General features: G+C 47.6%; 1 protein-coding gene across 4 annotated transcripts; it reads left to right on the top strand.

The window, feature by feature from the left end:
• Positions 1–1,242: 1,242 nt before the first annotated feature.
• LOC138762969 (zinc finger protein 135-like) lies at positions 1,243–15,308 on the top strand. 4 transcript variants are annotated; one of them, XM_069936461.1, is made up of 3 exons: positions 2,169–2,352; positions 7,192–7,296; positions 11,712–15,308. In XM_069936461.1, exon 3 carries the CDS (start codon positions 11,751–11,753, stop codon positions 12,747–12,749), a length of 999 nt encoding a protein of 332 aa, XP_069792562.1. In that variant the 5' UTR covers positions 2,169–2,352; positions 7,192–7,296; positions 11,712–11,750; the 3' UTR covers positions 12,750–15,308. The 4 variants fall into 4 exon arrangements, with proteins under 4 accessions (XP_069792561.1, XP_069792559.1, XP_069792562.1 ...); XM_069936460.1 differs by lacking the exons at positions 2,169–2,352; positions 7,192–7,296 and adding an exon at positions 1,243–1,371; XM_069936458.1 differs by lacking the exons at positions 2,169–2,352; positions 7,192–7,296 and adding an exon at positions 1,758–2,162.
• The last annotated feature ends 1,648 nt before the right edge of the window (positions 15,309–16,956 follow it).

Here is a 16,956-nt window from a genome sequence, read left to right as displayed (position 1 = left end):
GTGGAATTCACAAACCAAGCTGCCATGCAACCAGCCATACATCAACAGAAGTTTAATAGAGCATCCGACAACATGCCAAAGCATCTCAGATTCCTTAGAAAGTAAAGGCATTGGTGTACCATCTTCATGACCACCTTGATGTGCTGGCTCCAGGAATGTTCTTCTGAACTTGAAGGCTCTGAATTCCTTCACCTGCTTCCCATCAAAGCAATCAGGCAGGTGATACCTTGGCTTCATGTCTTGGCGATATTGAGAGCAAGACTGCTGTTCTGGCACCAACCAATCAGACTCTCGATCTCTATCCTGTGTCATTCACAGTTAATCAGCCGACAGTGGCAGTGTTGGGAACAAACGTGTAGATTGAGTTGGAACTGAACTTGGCTGTGAAGTAATGACTGTACACGGAATAGAGCAAGGGACTCGTGTTGATGGCCAGAGGTGTTGTTACACCTCTTCCTTCTCCCACCATTGGAGGGGGTGGACATGGGTTTGATTTCAACTTTTAAGAGAAATTTGAAGAGGTATATGGACGGGAGGGATATGGGTGGGGGGTGGGGGGGAGGGCTCACAAGACATAAGCCATAGAGCAGAAATGGGCCAATCGGCTCATCGAGTCTGCTCCACCATTCTATCATGAGCTGAGCCATCCTCCCACTCTACCCTACTCCCCATAGCCCTTCATGCCCTGACTAAACAAATACCCATCTCTCTCTCCTTAAATATACCCAACGAGCTCGACTTCACAGCTGCCTGTGGCAACAAGGCCGGGATCGGGGGGAAAGGTCAATGGGGTTAAATGGCAAGCTTGAGTCCAGTGCTTCTCAACCCTTTGCATACCCACTTGAAGTGTTCCCCATACCATCGTCCCTCGTTGACTCGTTATGTGCACGGTTTCATCACTCCAAAGGAAATGGGCCAATGACAATTTTTCTCAAGCAAAATTTTTCAGTGACAATCGGGTCTAGAGCAGTGATTCTCAACCTTCCCTCCCCACTCACAAACCACCTTAAGCCATCCCTTCCTAATCACAGAGCACCGACAGCACAGGGAATAATGAAAGTGGGATGAGTGGAAAGAACTGCTAGATGGGCCAAAGGGTCTGCTCCTCTGCGTTCCCTGGTTCTAAAACTGCTCTGGGGGCTGAACAGGCGAGCCTCTGAATGCGAAATGTGTGTGAATCCTTGCAGGGGAGCCGTTTTAAGGGAAGATCGTGGAAAGTATTTACCCAGAACCCACAGCTGGAGAAAGGAGAGCGGGTCGTACATGCGCATGGAAGGAGCTTTCATCCCTTTGTATTATGGTCGAGGGTGGGCAAACCGGCACGGGGCAAGAGCGGAGGCTCCGGGACCCGCCGCTGCAAAGGCGACGAGCGTAAGTAAGCAGCGGGGATGCATGAGCACCACCCCCCCTCCGGAGGGGTCGCGGATGCATGAGCCCCCCCCCCCCACCACTCCTCTCTCCTCCCCCTTCTCCTCTCTCTCCCCCCTCCTCTCTCTCCCCCCTCCTCTCTCTCCCCCTCCTCTCTCTCCCCCTCCTCTCTCTCCCCCCCTCCTCTCTCTCCCCCATCCTCTCTCCTCTCTCGCTCTCACCCCTCCTCTCTCTCTCTCCCCTCCTCTCTCTCTCTCCCCTCCTCTCTCTCTCTCCCCTCCTCTCTCTCTCTCCCCTCCTCTCTCTCTCTCCCCTCTCTCTCCCCTCTCTCCTTCTCTCTCTCCCCTCTCTCCTCCTCTCTCCCCTCCTCTCTCTCTCTCTCCCCTCCTCTCTCTCTCCCCTCCTCTCTCTCTCTCCCCTCTCTCTCTCCTCTCTCTCCTCTCTCTCTCTCCTCTCTCTCTCCCCTCCTCTCTCTCTCTCCCCTCCTCTCTCTCTCTCCCCTCTCTCTCCTCTCTCTCCCACCCCTCTCCTCTCTCTCCCACCCCCTCTCCCTCTCTCCCACCCCTCTCCCTCTCTCCCACCCCTCTCCCTCTCTCCCACCCCTCTCCCTCTCTCCCACCTCTCTCCCACCCCTCTCCCTCTCTCCCCCCCCCGCGCTCGGAAGCTTCGTACTGCGGCTCAGGGACAGAGGGGCGAGGGTTCGCCTCCCGTCCCTTCCCTGCGTGATCTTATGGGCTAGGAAGGAGCGTGTGGGATCCGGATGGGTGTCGGACGCCGCTGCCTTGCTCGCAGAGGTAACCCCCCCCCTCCCCCCTCCGACCTCTGTGGCATTTAAATGCCTTGGCTCGAAGCCGTCGGACTGGGTTCGTCTAATTTCAGCCCTGGCAGGGAGAGAAGGTTTCGCTCTCTGGCGGAGGGGCTGGACTCTCACCAAGGATTTAAAACGAAACATTCAGGGCTCTTTGGGACAAGAAAGTGGAGCAGGTAACCTCACTCACAGATGATTAACACTCATACAAAATGACCAAGGGATGTGATCTGGCTACTGCTTTCAGTGTGCCCTTCCCCAGCTGACACTTATTTCACTTCAAGATGAGTCAAGGCAGGGAGAGGCACAAATTAATTCATTGGCTTAAATACCAGTAGAACAAAATCTCTGTGAGGTGCTTTATTTCTCAAGGGCTGACTTATGGGGAGCTCTTGGGTTGTATTCGTTGGAGTATAGGTGAATGGGGGGGGGGGCGGAGATTTCATAGAGACCTTTCGATTATTGAATGGTTTTGACAGAGTGAAGGCAGATAGGATGTCTCCCTTGATGGGTGAATCGAGGGAGGTCACAGTCTTTAAAATTAGAAGTTATCCGATTAAAACAGAGAGGAGGAAGAACTTCTAGAGACAGAGGGTCATGGATCTGTGGAACTCACTGTTGCACAAAGCAGTGGTGGCCAGGCCACTGGGAGTATTTAAGCAGGAAGTGGACAAGTATCTCATTAGTAAGGGTATCGGGGGATTGGGGGGGTGGGGGTAAAAGGCTGGAAATTGGAACTAGGTGTGAGCATAATTCAGCTTAGTGTAGAGTCACGGAACTGACTCGATGGGCCCAGTGGGCTGCTTCTGTTCCTTTACCTTGTGATCTTGTGACGCTGGAGCCGCTTCAGAGAAACTACAAGCAAGTCTCCTCGAATTTCAGAAGATTTATTGTCAGAAATTCTTTTTTCCTGTGGCCCAAGCAGAATGAACACTTCTTGGTAGTGCAAAAAAACTACACAATGTACACAGGTACCCAAATAAAGAAATGTAAACAAACTGTGAAGTACAGAGAGAGTCTCTGATGGAGTTTGTTGTTGAGGAGTCTGAGGGGGATCAGCTGTTCTGGAACCCGGCGCTGCAAGTCTTGTGGCACCAGTACCTCTTTCCTGATGGCAGCAGCGAGAACAGAGTGAGGGCTGGGCGGTGTGGATCCTTGATGATTGCTGCTGCCCTCTGACGGCAGTGTTCCCTGTAGATGTTTTTGATACGCCTGTGATGTCCTGGGCTCTGCCCCCTACCTTTTGGAGGGATTTTCATTTGGGGGGGTATCGGTGTCCCCCATGCCAGACCACCAGTTCTTAATCTAAATGCCACTCTGTGGCTGATACCCAGCTCCATGTGTGCACACAAATCAAGAGAATGATGTTTTATCATCAGAATGTCAGGCAATTTCAAATATCAAATCCAAAATGTGGAATTGAATCAACGTTTAATATTAGTGAGGCATCAGTGTAACGTGGTTTTTAAGACCTTCTCCACAAAAGGCAGGATGTTGAGTAATACAACAGGTATTTGACATGTTTTAAGCATCGAGTCCACGCTGCTGAAGATTCAACTGCGCTGGGTGGGTCACGTCTCCAGAATGGAGGACCATCGCCTTCCCAAGATCGTGTTATATGGCAAGCTCTCCACTGGCCACCGAGTCAGAGGTGCACCCAAGAAGAGGTACAAGGACTGCTTAAAGAAATCTCTTGGTGCCTACCACATCGACCACCGCCAGTGGGCTGATCTCGCCTCCAACCGTGCATCTTGGCGCCTCACAGTTTGGCGGGCAGCAGCCTCCTTTGAAGAAGACTGCAGAGCCCACCTCACTGACAAAAGACAAACCCACCTATTTTCCCTTGCAACCACTGCAACTGTGCCTGCCTGTCCCACATCGCACTTGTCAGTCACCAACGAGCCTGCAGCAGACGAGGATATATCCCTCCATAAATCTTCGTCCGCGAAGCCAAGCCAAAGAAAGAACACTTTGTCAAATAAGGAAATTTGAGTTTTGTGAGACATTTACAGATGTGATCATTTTAGAATAGAAAATACCACGTTTCAAAATCAAAATTCAAATTTATTGTCAGATTTTCCGATTTCAGGCTTATTGTCAGAGTACATATATTTCATCACATAGGACCCTGAGATTCTTTTTCCTGTGGGCCAGGCAGAATTTTGACTTATCAGAAATTGTAAACTGTACACAAGAAGAGATTTGTTTTTTTTTCCCCCTGTATGTAGGCCAAGCAGAATTTCTAATTAGTAACTCTAAACAAAGTTCAAAGCTCAAATTTATTGTCTGAGTACATACATGACATCAGAAACAACCCTAAGATTCTTCTTTCCTGTGGGCCAGGCAGAATTTTGACTTCTCAGAAACTGTAAACTGTGCACAAGAAGAACAATTTGAATACAAAAGAAAGAATGTTTGACGGCTCTTGGACTGTACTCCTTGGAGTTCAGAAGAATGAGGGGGGTCACTCATAGAAGCATTTTGAACGTCGAAAGGTCTGGACAGAGGAGATGTGGCAAAGTTGTTTCCATGGTAGGGTAATCAAGGACAAGAAGGCACAACTTCAGGATTGAAGGGTGCCCCTTTAAAACAGAGATGTGGAGGGATTTCTTTATCCAGAGAGTGGTGAATGTCTGAAATTTACTACCACAGGTGGTTGTGGAGGCAAGTCGTTGGGTGTATTTAAGGCTGAGATTGATAGGTATCCGAATAGTCTGGGTATCAAAGATTATGAGGAGAAGGCAGGGGAGTGGGGCTGAGTGGGAGAAGGGATCAGCTCATGACAGAGTAGCGGCTGTTCCTGAACCAATTAGTATGCATTGTGACACTTTTACCTCTTTCCTGATGGCAGCTGTGAGAACAGAGTATGTGCTGGATGATGTGGATCTGAGGGCAGTAGAGAGTTTCCCGATGGTGGGGAGAGTTTTGCCTGTGATGTACTGGGCTGTGTCCACTTCCTTTTGCTCAGAGGTTTTGGTGTCCCCATACCAGGTGATAGTGCAGCCTGTCAGCCACCTTCCACTGACAGCTGTCGAAATTTGCCAGGGTTTCCGATGTCATAATGAACCTCCGCAAACTCCCGAGGACGTAAAGGACTGACGTGCTTTCTTCACGATGACATTAATATGTTGGGTCCAGGAAAGATTCTCCGAGTTAGTGACTGCCAGGAATTTAAATTTGTTCACCCTCACCACCTCTGATCTCCCAATGATCACTTCAGGTTTTCCTTTCCTAAAGTCCACAATCAGCTTCTTGGTTTTAGAGAGAGGATGTAATTACTACACCAGCCAGCTAAAGGTCCAATCTCCCTCCTGAATACTTCATAATCCACAGCATTATTAAATTTTTTATGGTGTTTTTGTTGTACTGGTATCACAAAATGATGCAAGATAAGCTTTCAAAATTACAATGGATGGGTTAAAAATATGTGGAAATTAATATATTTTGGTGATTGAAGGAATATAAATCTTAGCAACAGATAGAAAAATGTCAGTGCATTATGGTGTCAGTTCTGAGAGACCATTTGGATTTGCTTTATAATTTTCAGAGTTTGGGAGAAAATTATGAGGTCACATTCTGAATTAATGGAGTTGGAGGTCGAAGCAGATACTTCTTCAATATTTTAATGGGTTAGGCAAGTGGCTGCAGGAAAAGAGACAGTGATATTGGTCAGTCGGTGTATGGAATGAAGACTACTACTAAACTGGCCTAGATGGGCAGAACAGCCTGTTTTTATGCTGTAGTTTCCTTCAATATTGATTCATGAATACTCAGCATATTAATCCCTGTGCACCTTGTAATGCTAAAATGTAGTTATTAAATTATTTAATAATAATTTCTAATAGGTTCATTCTTGGTAAATTCTTGGTCAATACTGTGCTAGGAGACAAGATTATTTTTGGCCCTTTTCCAGATGGAAAGTCAGATGAATGGCATGTTTCACTTTTTTCATCTACAATACAGGATAGATGTAATGTCCTTGCTTCTCTCTCCAGACTACTTCAGGGAAGGAAAGGTGTGGCTGAGATCTTGGGCAAAGGCTTTCTTGCATTGTCTGATCAGACACTCCCAGTGTAAATAGAGCATGGGTTTGATTATAATGCTACTGGTGAATCTTTTTGCAGACTGAAGGTAATTTTGTGCAATTGACATCTCTGTTTTATTACATTGCAATAGTGTCTGAGAATGCATTTTCCCCTTAACTGGATAAGTACAGAGCAGCCAAAGAAACTATTATCTCATAAAACAGGGTTAAACATTTTGTATGGTCCTATAAAGTAACCTCAGTGGTTCGATTATGAACAAAGTTCCCTCAATATTCACTCATCAGACACAGCAGGTCAGATAGTCCCCATTTAAGAAATGTGGTTCCATTAACGTTCTTTAAACTTGGAAGGTCAATTAAACACTGTAGATGTGCTCTCTTTTATGACCATAAACCAGCCTCCACGTAAGCACCTGAGGGTAACAACTTGGTTTTATTTTGTAGTAATTCTGTTTGTGGACTCGATTGAAACTATCTGTTTTTAATTTCAGTAAAGACCATTATAGAGATATTGAGATCAAGAATATGCCAAATGAAAATTCAATGTTGTTCTCAAGATGCAATGTTTTTGTTTCATCCTATTTCTCTCTTCCCTGCTTCCATCCCACTCAACAGCTTGAATAAAGTTGACCAATTCTCCTCTTAAGATAGTGGATTTATTGGAAGTATTTTAAATCCTCCTTGGGTAATCTCCCCAATGGGATTAGAATATAACAGCCTGTGGTGGCATAATCCATTTTAACAGCGCCTTCTGCAACTAATTTAAAATATTTTAGCTCGTTTATTTTTTAACCATTCACTATTTCTGATCATTCCTTCCAAGGACACGTTAGAAGGGAAGTTAAGAATGACCATATATACTCAAGTGATGGTCGAATTTTTTCAACCAATTTTTCAGGTCAAATTTGGTGGGGGTAACTTTTACACAGGTTATATTTTTTGACCTCAGTAAGTACCTGTGTTGTTCAAGGCATCGGGAGCTCAGATGGCCTGGATTGGCTCGTGAGTCAGCGGTCGGAGCCTAGGAGAGAGTCTGTGGCCAGGGGGTCAGAAGCTCATGAAGCGATTGAGCGTGGTGAGGATCAGCGTTCAGAGAGCGTTGGGAGCTCCGGTGGACAGGCGGCTGAGCCGAGGATCTGCATTCGGAGCATTGGGGGCTTGGGTGGGTAGGTGGGTGGTCGGAGCCAAAAATAGAGGCAGGGGGGTGGTCGACCTTTACGTGAGTCGTACAAAAAACACCCAATCTTTGGGCCAAAAGGGGAGGGAATAACTATTGCATGGTATCAAAAATTATATACGGTAATGATGTTCATGCAAGATAGAAGATACCAACAGAGCAACAATAAGTAAAGTTTGGTTTCCTTTCCAAAAACAATGAATTAAACATTGAATTTTTACAAACTCACAACCTCACAATTGCTTTTACTGAACTATTTAGATTCAGAAGTCATGATGGTGGGATTTAAGCCTGTGTTCTTGGGATTATCAGGCCAGTATTGTAACAATACAAGATGCAAACCTGCAACTATTTGATTTGTTTCAAAATAAAACAACACAAACTAAACTCCTGATGAAGGGCTCAAGCCTGAAACATTGGTTATATATCTTTACCTTTGCTATATGGTTATATATAAAGGACACTCCAATGTCCGTGCTGAGCTGGGTTCATTTGGCGAGGCTAGTCCACCACTCATTTTTGATCACCCGGAGTTGGCGCTGAAGATGGCTGCATGCGTGACGGAAGGTTCGTTTCTTCTCTGCCCAGGACGGCTTTGCAAGGTGAGCCTGGTGGGCAGCTCGTTTCTTTGCCAGCAGCTCCTGGATTTCCTGGTTGTTTTCGTCGAACCAGTCCTTGTTTTTCCTGGAGGAGAAGCCCAGTATCTCTTCAGTGGACTGCAACCTCACACCAAGACACAAGAGCAACTTGTCCGTGAACTACTCTTTGCAGACGATGCCGCTTTAGTTGCCCATTCAGAGCCAGCTCTTCAGCGCTTGATGTCCTGTTTTGCGGTAACTGCCAAAATGTTTGGCCTGGAAGTCAGCCTGAAGAAAACTGAGGTCCTCCATCAGCCAGCTCCCCACCTTGACTACCAGCCCCCCCCACATCTCCATCGGGCACACAAAACTCAAAACGGTCAACCAGTTTACCTATCTCGGCTGCACCATTTCATCGGATGCAAGGAGCAACCAGGAGATAGACAACAGACTCGCCAAGGCAAATAGCGCCTTTGGAAGACTACACAAAAGAGTCTGGAAAAACAACCAACTGAAAAACCTCACAAAGATTAGCGTATACAGAGCCGTTGTCATACTCACACTCCTGTTCGGCTCCGAATCATGGGTCCTCTACCGGCATCACCTATGTCTCCTAGAACGCTTCCACCAGCGTTGTCTCTGCTCCATCCTCAACATTCATTGGAGCGAATTCATCACCAACATCAAAGTACTCGAGATGGCAGAGGCCGACAGCATCGAATCCACGCTGCTGGAGATCAAACTGCGCTTGGTAGGTCACGTCTCCAGAATGGAGGACCATCGTCTTCCCAAGATCGTGTTCTATAGCGAGCTCTCCACTGGCTACCGAGACAGAGGTGCACCAAAGAAGAGGTACAAGGACTGCCTAAAGAAATCTCTTGGTGCCTGCCACATTGACCACCGCCAGTGGGCTGATATCGCCTCAAACCGTGCATCTTGGCGCCTCACAGTTCAGCGGGCAGCAACGTCCTTTGAAGAAGACCGCAGAGCCCACCTCACTGACAAAAGACAAAGGAGGAAAAACCCAACACCCAACCCCAATCCACCAATTTTCCCTTGCAACCGCTGCAACCGTGTCTGCCTGTCCCACATCGGACTTGTCAGCCACAAACGAGCCTGCAGCTGACATGGACATTACCCCTCCATAAATCTTCTTCTGCGATGCCAAGCCAAAGAAGAATAAAGGACACTGCTGAGTTTCTCCAACATTGTGTTTTTACTTCAACCACGGTGTCCGCAGACCTTCGCGTTTTACTTCACACAAAATAATCTCTCTGGAAAGAAATGTAGGGCTATTCAAGATGATCAAAAACTCTTACATACATGTTATTCCAGTAGAGCAAAGTCGATTAGTGCTGAACTGTTGATAGCTCAAGGATCATTGCAGGGATCATGATGTCTGGTACATTAATGTAGGAGATAGGAAAAGTAAGTGTCATGTTACAGAAAGTGGGAAAGGTTGCCTAAGGCAAAGATCAACTGAAAATTTGGGCAGTGAAGTGCCAAATGGAATTTAATCCTGACAGAAGCAGGGTGAGGCAAAGAAGAATAGGATGTTTGTAGTAAATGGTGAGCCCAAGGGAACAGAAAGATCCTGGGTTCCCTGAGAGTGGCAGCTCTTGCTAGCTCAAGGATCGGTGAAGAAAGCCTTCGCTTGCTGATGCTGCGTTGTCATGTTGTAATTTCATAAATCGTTGGCAAGGCCTCATCCAGAATGTTGTTATAAGGCTTGAGTTACATGGAGAGATTGGATAGGCCAGGCCTATTTTCTCAGGAGAAAAGATGGCTTAGACGTGGCATAATGGAGATCCATAACATTGTGAGAAGCTACTATCGTGGGGCCTAACTCTAGAGGGCATAGGCTTAAAGTTAAATGGAAATGTTCAAAACGGATCTGAGAGGTAAAGATTTCCACACAAAGAGTAATTGATAGCTGGAATGAGGTGACAGAGGTAGGAGGGAGTTTAAGACAGGGAGTTGAATGAGTAGAGTAGAGAGGGATATGGAATTAATGCAAACATGGGATTAGTATAGATAGATAGAATGGTTGGCAGGGGTCTCCAGTGTTGGGATCAATGGTATATGATGGCAGAGAAGAGGAGGGTCAGGGATGACCTGATAGAGGTCTATAAATTGAATTGAATTATTGTCCTGTGCAAAGAGATGCAGTAAAAAGCTTGTAAAAACACTACGCTGGAGAAACTCAGCAAGTCAAACAGTGTCCTTTATATTAACCAACATTTCGGGCATGAGGCCTTCATCAAGGTATGAACAAAATGTAGGCAGGCGCTCAACAAAAATGTTGGGCGTGGTGAGGGGTGGGGGGGGAGAAAAAGCACAGTCCTACAGGGAGGAGGTAGTAGGTGGATGAGAGAGGGAGGGAGGGCACACCAGCAAGCAGGGGGAGGAGGGATGGCTCTGTGAATGAAGAGGGAAGGAGGTGGAGATCTGGAGGAAATGAAACACAGGGCTGTGGAAGGGAGGGAGAGTGGGGAGTGGGCTAGCAGAAACTATTTGGAGAGTTCCCAGACAGAAAATCAAGCATTGTTCCTCCAATTTATGGGTGGTCTTGGTCGGACAGTTCATGAGGCCATGGATAAACAGATCAGTGTGGGAGTGGGCAGCGGAATTGAAATAGTTGTCCACTGGGAGATCCCTGTCACTGATAAGGACGAAGCAAAGATGACCAGTGAAGCTATTTTCTAGTCTGCGTCCAGTCTTTCCAATGTAGAGAAGAATGCATTGGTTTACAATGAGAGGTGAGATATTTAGAGTGAATCTGAAGGGTACACAGAGGGTGGTTAGAATGTGGACAGTTGACAGTGAGAAGAAGTTGGACAGGGTCTTCTGAATTGTAAGGCATAGGAGGCTGGGTAGTTCATTGATGTAGTTAAGTAAAACAGCATGGACATGGTGGGCTGAAGGGCCCGTTTGAACCGGATGCATCACAGGCTGGAAAACCTGTTTGGAACTGTTGAAACCAAGGCGTAAATTACAGCTTAGCGATGGGGTGAGAGATCCAGGCTGACATTCAGCCGCAGTGAGGGTCATCAGGCCAGGCAGCATACGTGAGAAGAAAGCTCAGTCCCGGTGGACGCTGCCTGAGTCCCTTCAGCTGCCCCCCGTGTTTCCTCGGGATCCCACCAAAGGCTAGAAGACGTGCATACAAGGCGAGGGGAGGAAAGGTGAGGGGAGGTGTCACGGGTAAGTTTTTTACACACAGAGTATGCATTGCCAGGGGGGTGGTGGAGGCTGGGAGAATAGGGACATTTGAAAGATTCTTAGACAGGCATATGGATGCAAGAAAAATAGAGAGTTATGGGGTGAGGTAGGAAAGGTTTAGAATACGGTTGAGTAGGTCGGCACAACATCGTGGGCTGACTGGCCTGGGCTGTATAGCTCTATCTGTAGGGGTGGGAGTTTCTTTGTTTGTGTTGCCCTAGCCCAGTCATTCTCAACCTCTTTTTGGCAATGGGCCCATTAGGACTTTGCTCAAAGTTTATGGGCCCCTTTCCCTGCAAAGAAGTCAAGTTTATTTGGTTTCGTTCGTACTTCTCGCCTAGCGATGACATAAAAACAAAAGTTGTTTCATGATTCCAGACCACAGCCTCTCCTCAAATGTGCTCCAGGATGGGGAGGGTAGGAGGGGTGCGTGATGGGGGTGGGGGGCCCATTGAGAATGGCTGCTCTAGACATTCAGCTGTGTGAGATTAAAGGTGTCCTTTTTCTCTGCAGTAGAGCCTGGTGCTGGGAATAACTTCACAAGGGGTGGACATGGAGGCAAAGAAGGAAGGAGAGGGCCCACAGCCCAGTGAGGCGTTCCAGCCCTGGTATCACTACAACTGCCCCGAATGTGGCAAAGGCTTCAGATCCCCGTCTGGGTTGGAGAGGCACCTGCGGGTCCACACCGGGGAGCGGCCCTTTGAGTGCCCAGTGTGTGGCAAGGGCTTCTACAGCTGCAGCAACCTGACCAGGCACCAGCGCATCCACAGCGAAGACCGGCCGTTTGGCTGCACGGCGTGCGACAGGCGCTTCTACACCTCAGCCGAGCTGGCCAGGCACACCCGAGGCCACACACGGGGGCAACTCTTCCGTTGCTCGGTGTGTGGCGAGGGATTCTTGACGGCTGGCGAGATGTCGAGGCACCGGGCGTCCCACACCGGCGACAGGCCGTTCGAGTGTGGCGTTTGCAAGAAGCGCTTCTGGACGGCCAGCTACCTGGCGAAACACGGGCGGCTGCACAGTGGCGAGCGCCCCTTCACCTGTTCTGTCTGCCACAAGGCCTTCCGGGCTGCCGGCTACCTGGCTAAGCACGAGCGCATCCACACTGGTGAGAAGCCTTTCGCCTGCGCAGGCTGCGGCAAGCGCTTCTGCGCCTCCAACAAGCTGGCTGAGCACCGGCAGACCCACCGTGCCGACAAGGCCTTCGAGTGCGCAGCCTGCGGCAAGCGCTTCCGCGCCTCCCGCAACCTGGCGCAGCACCGGCGCGTCCACAGCCAGCGGCAGCCCTTCGTGTGCTCTGTCTGCGGCAAGGCCTTGGCCTACCCCGCCACCCTTCGCATCCACCAGCGCATTCACTCCGGCGAGCGGCCCTTCAAGTGCACCGACTGCGGGAAGAGCTTCACGCAGGCCTTCAGCCTGAAGCTGCACCAGTACCAACACAGCAGCGAGCGCCCCTACCGCTGCCCACTCTGCGGCAAGGGCTTCATCCTGGCCAGTTATCTGGCAAAGCACCGGTGCATTGCCCTCCCAGAGGAGAGGCCCAAAAAGTAAGGCTGTGTCATCTCTTCTGACAGGGAATAATTAGATATGGCGGGGTAGGATTCCAAAGCTTAGCAGGACATTGTGTGCTGAAGGGCTTGGTCTGTGCAGTAATGTTCTATCTATGTATCTCCAAACTGCTCCCTCCCAAACCTTCACAGAAACAGGCCTCTCAACCACCCATTTATACCAATCCTACGCCAATCCCAGTTTTTATTATTTTTAAATTTGGACATACAGCATGGAAAAAGACCCTTCCAGTCCACAAATCCATGCCATCCAATTACATCTAATTGGCCTACAACCCCCGATATGTTTTGAATGGTGGGAGGAAACCGGAGTACCTGGAAGACCAGGGAAGAACATACAAACTCCTTACAGACAGCGCAAGGTTCAATCTCTGGTCGCGGGCGGTGTAACATCATTGCGCTGGCCTCAAGGCTAAGCGTGCCGCCATTTCCCATCCATTCCCTCCCACCCTCCACAATATTCCATGCTCGCCTTTGCAACATTTGCCATGGTCAGCCACAGATCTTTTATGATGTTGTGCAAGGAAACCAGAACACCTTTGGGTAGAAACACCAGTCACGGACTTCCAATCTGGAGAACGACCCTCCTTCTACAGGGAAGACTGTACAAACTGCACGGACAGCACCGAAAATTGGCACTGAGCCTACTTTCTCTGTGAGGTAGAGGCTCAACAGACATTGTCGCCCCAATCTGCCTTGTCATCGCACCATGACATTCGCTTGCCACCCTAGTGCGTGTTCACCTGCACTGGATCCACATTAAACAGCGTCTCCAAGTGTCAAGTGTTTTTAAATCCTATATGAGTCTGGTTATTCCCTACATTTGTGACCTCCTCCAGCCCCACAATCCTCCTACATCTCTGTCCGCTCCAATTCTGACCCCTTGACCATTCCTATAGATAGGGGCACCTTCAGCAGGCAAGACCTTTGGATCTGAAACTCCTGACGTAAACCCCCTCTGCGTACCTACCCCTCTCTTTAAGATCCTCATTAAAACCTACCTCTTTGACCAAGCTTTTGGTCATCGTTCTGGTGTGGCTTGGTGTCAAATAATGTTTGAGAACCCTGGTGAGTAACTCCTTGGGTTTTTGAGTTGTTAAAAGTGTCTTTTAAATCCAAATCATTATTGTTCCTGAAAACATTTCATACCTTCGTTGAAAAGCATTATTAGCACTGAAATGGGCCACTCTCCAACCCAGCTGATTACATTTAATACGTGACGGTTGGAATTTGTTCCATCTCATCTCATCCATTCAATGTTTCTATTCATCAGGGTCAAACATTTCTTTTACTGTCAAAAACACTTCCCTCGCCTGCTTCCAGTGTCTGAGTTCTGCATTATAAGAAATCTTTCATTCCTGTTGCATTTTCTTGTTTTTAAAGGATGGATGAAATGGATAAAGTCTATTGTCATATACATGAGTGCAGGGCACATTTGCAGTCTTACTTGCTGCAGCTTCTGAGGTACATAGAGCCCATAACGTGCAAGAGGAGAAGAAAATAATGTAACTGGAAGGTAAATAATGATAAATATTCACAGTTGGTCGTAGCAGAATAAATATCGCTGAGCCAGTAGGGCCAACTTTGGTGGTCTTGAAGTCATGTAATAGTAAGGATGGGGGGGTAGTGTGGTAAGTATAGGAGTAGTACAGAGATACAGAGCTTGATAGCTTGCAGGAAAAACAATCCTTCTTGAATCTCAAGGTGCTGGACTTGAGACTTCTGCTTGAAGGAGAACAAGGTCTGGGTGATTTAGACATAGACATATGTGCTGCCCAATGGACCTACACCATGGTACGTTTTTTGAAGGGTGGGTGCAAACCGGAGCCCCCCCCCGGGGAAAACCCACACAGACACAGGGAGAGCGTACAAACTCCTTACAGATAGCGCAGGATTCAAACCCCGATCGCTGATGCTCTAAAGGTGTTGCACTAACTGCTACGCCAACCATTCCACCCTTCTGATGGTCCGTCACCTGTCTTCCTCAGCAAACAGCTCCTAGTTTTTTTTTCTGCATGTGGAAATATTTCTGGCATGGACACCAGGTCCTAAGGCCTCCCTTGCAATAAATCTATAATACCCTGTATAATACCATTCAAGTTTAATGACTCTTATCAGGTCATTGTCTTCAGTGAAGGAAAATGGCCCAATCTGTCTAATCTTAAAGTAGAACTAATCTCTCACAACTGGTCTGTACAAACAGGGAGGTTCCAAAGATTAGAAATCTTTATAATTAGACTAAAACCCATCCATTGTAAAGTTGAAGTGTAGGAACCATTACTGCTGTTTTCTCAAAGTGCAACCAGACCGAGATCCTGCTCATTTAACGAATTATCTGCCCTTTATGATAAATTCCTGTGCTTTGTTCATATTTATAATTTCTTTGCTGACATGATTCTGTTTTTAATAATATTTTGTTTGAACATTGCTGGAGATGGAAGGAATCTTAATGTATTTGCCTAAATTTGCTGTGCTCCCTCTCCTTGTGTAATCTCTGTCTAATTGTCTATTAAAAGAATGACTGACAGCATCTTCAAAAAAATGTTGCTTCTGCTTTATTTTTTGGGTGGGGGTGGAATAGTTTTGGGCTCTCGGTTCCTTGGTCAAAATCGTGGAAGGATCGATATAACACAACTATGGGGGGGGTAACTACTGCATACAGAATCAGGCTTATTGTCATAAACACGTGTCCCAAAATTTGTTGTTTTGCAGCAGTATTGTGCATTACAGATGCAAAATTTCTATAAATTACAGTTCTATTAAAAAAAATTAGTGTGGAAAAAATAAGGTAGAGTCCATTGTCTGTTTAGAAATCTGCTGGCGGAGGGGAAGAAGCTGTTTCTTTAACGTTGAGGGTGTGTCTTCGGGCTCGTGTACCTCCTTCCTGATGGTAGCAAGGGGAAAGGGCACGGCCTGGGTGGTGAGGGTCCTTGATGATGGGAGACACCACCTCTTAATGGAGTTGAGACGACTGCCCGTGATGGCTGAGTTCACACCTCTCTGCAGTCTTTTCCTGTTTTGTACATTGGCACCTCCGCTCCAGACTATGATGCAGCCAAATTAAAATTAGCTCTCTCTCTCCGTGGTACGTGGTCTTGAATCATCAGGAGAGACTGGAAGAGCTGGGCTTTTCTCCCCGAAACGTAGGAGGTGGTAGGTGACCATCGAGAAGTATAGAAGTACCAACTCCTGTACTCAGTGCCCTGATTGTTAAAAGCAAATATGCCAAACACCGTCCTCACGACCCTGCCTACCTATGTCGCCACTTTCAGGGAACTGTAATTGTACACCGACCGGGTCTCTCGGTCCCACAGTCCTCTTCAGGGCTCTATCCTTGACTATTTGCATAAGGACTGGACGCAGACTGGGAGATCATCTCAATGAGCACCTTCGCACTGCCCACTGTGGTAGTGGGGACTTCCCAGTGGTCCATGCCCCACCACGTACAAACTTCTGACAGGCAGGTTTCGAACCCTGATTGCTGTGCTCTATTAGCTTTGTGCTACTCTTGTTGGGAAACATTCACAAGTGGCAGGAATTGCAACACAATAAAGACCAAAGTCTCCAGTGCTGACGCGTGATAACTCTCACGATGCCTTACAGAAACTCAACCAGATATGTTGCATAAATCCCCCGCCCCCCATTCCCAACATATTTCAGCGCAAGAAGGAGCAATGTCAGACACAATCACCTTCGTTCCCCCCCCCCCACCCCTCCAAACCATCCGCACAGCAACAGAAAGTGACCACTCCTAATCACGACCAGGTTAAAATCCTGAAGTTCCTTGTACTCCCATGGCTCACACCACCACCTGAAGGTAACAGCTTGTCACCATTAAGTGCACAATTGGTCACTGCTTAGAATACTTTTAGGTTGAAGGAAGCTTCAGACAAAGAAGGAGATTTAGGAGATATTCAGGGGAGATTCGATCGAGGTATGCAAAATAATGAGGATATTTATGTAACTCAGTTTTTACCACTGATTTGCAAACCAGAAGACATGGGTTAGGGGTGAAAGGGGAAAATTTAGGGGGAACTTCTTCACACAGAGAGTGGTGGGAGTGTGGACAAGCTGCCACATGGACAAGGACATGGATGGGAGAGGTTTGGAGGCCTATGGACTCTGTGTAGGTCAGTGGGACCAGGCAGAATAATAGTTTGGCACAGGCTACAAGGGCTGAAGGGCCTGTG

Source organism: Narcine bancroftii, chromosome 5 (assembly GCF_036971445.1).
Source record: "Narcine bancroftii isolate sNarBan1 chromosome 5, sNarBan1.hap1, whole genome shotgun sequence".
NCBI lineage: Eukaryota > Metazoa > Chordata > Chondrichthyes > Torpediniformes > Narcinidae > Narcine > Narcine bancroftii.
The sequence above is the reverse complement of the archived record's forward strand: the minus strand, read 5'-3'. Positions and strand labels throughout refer to the sequence as shown.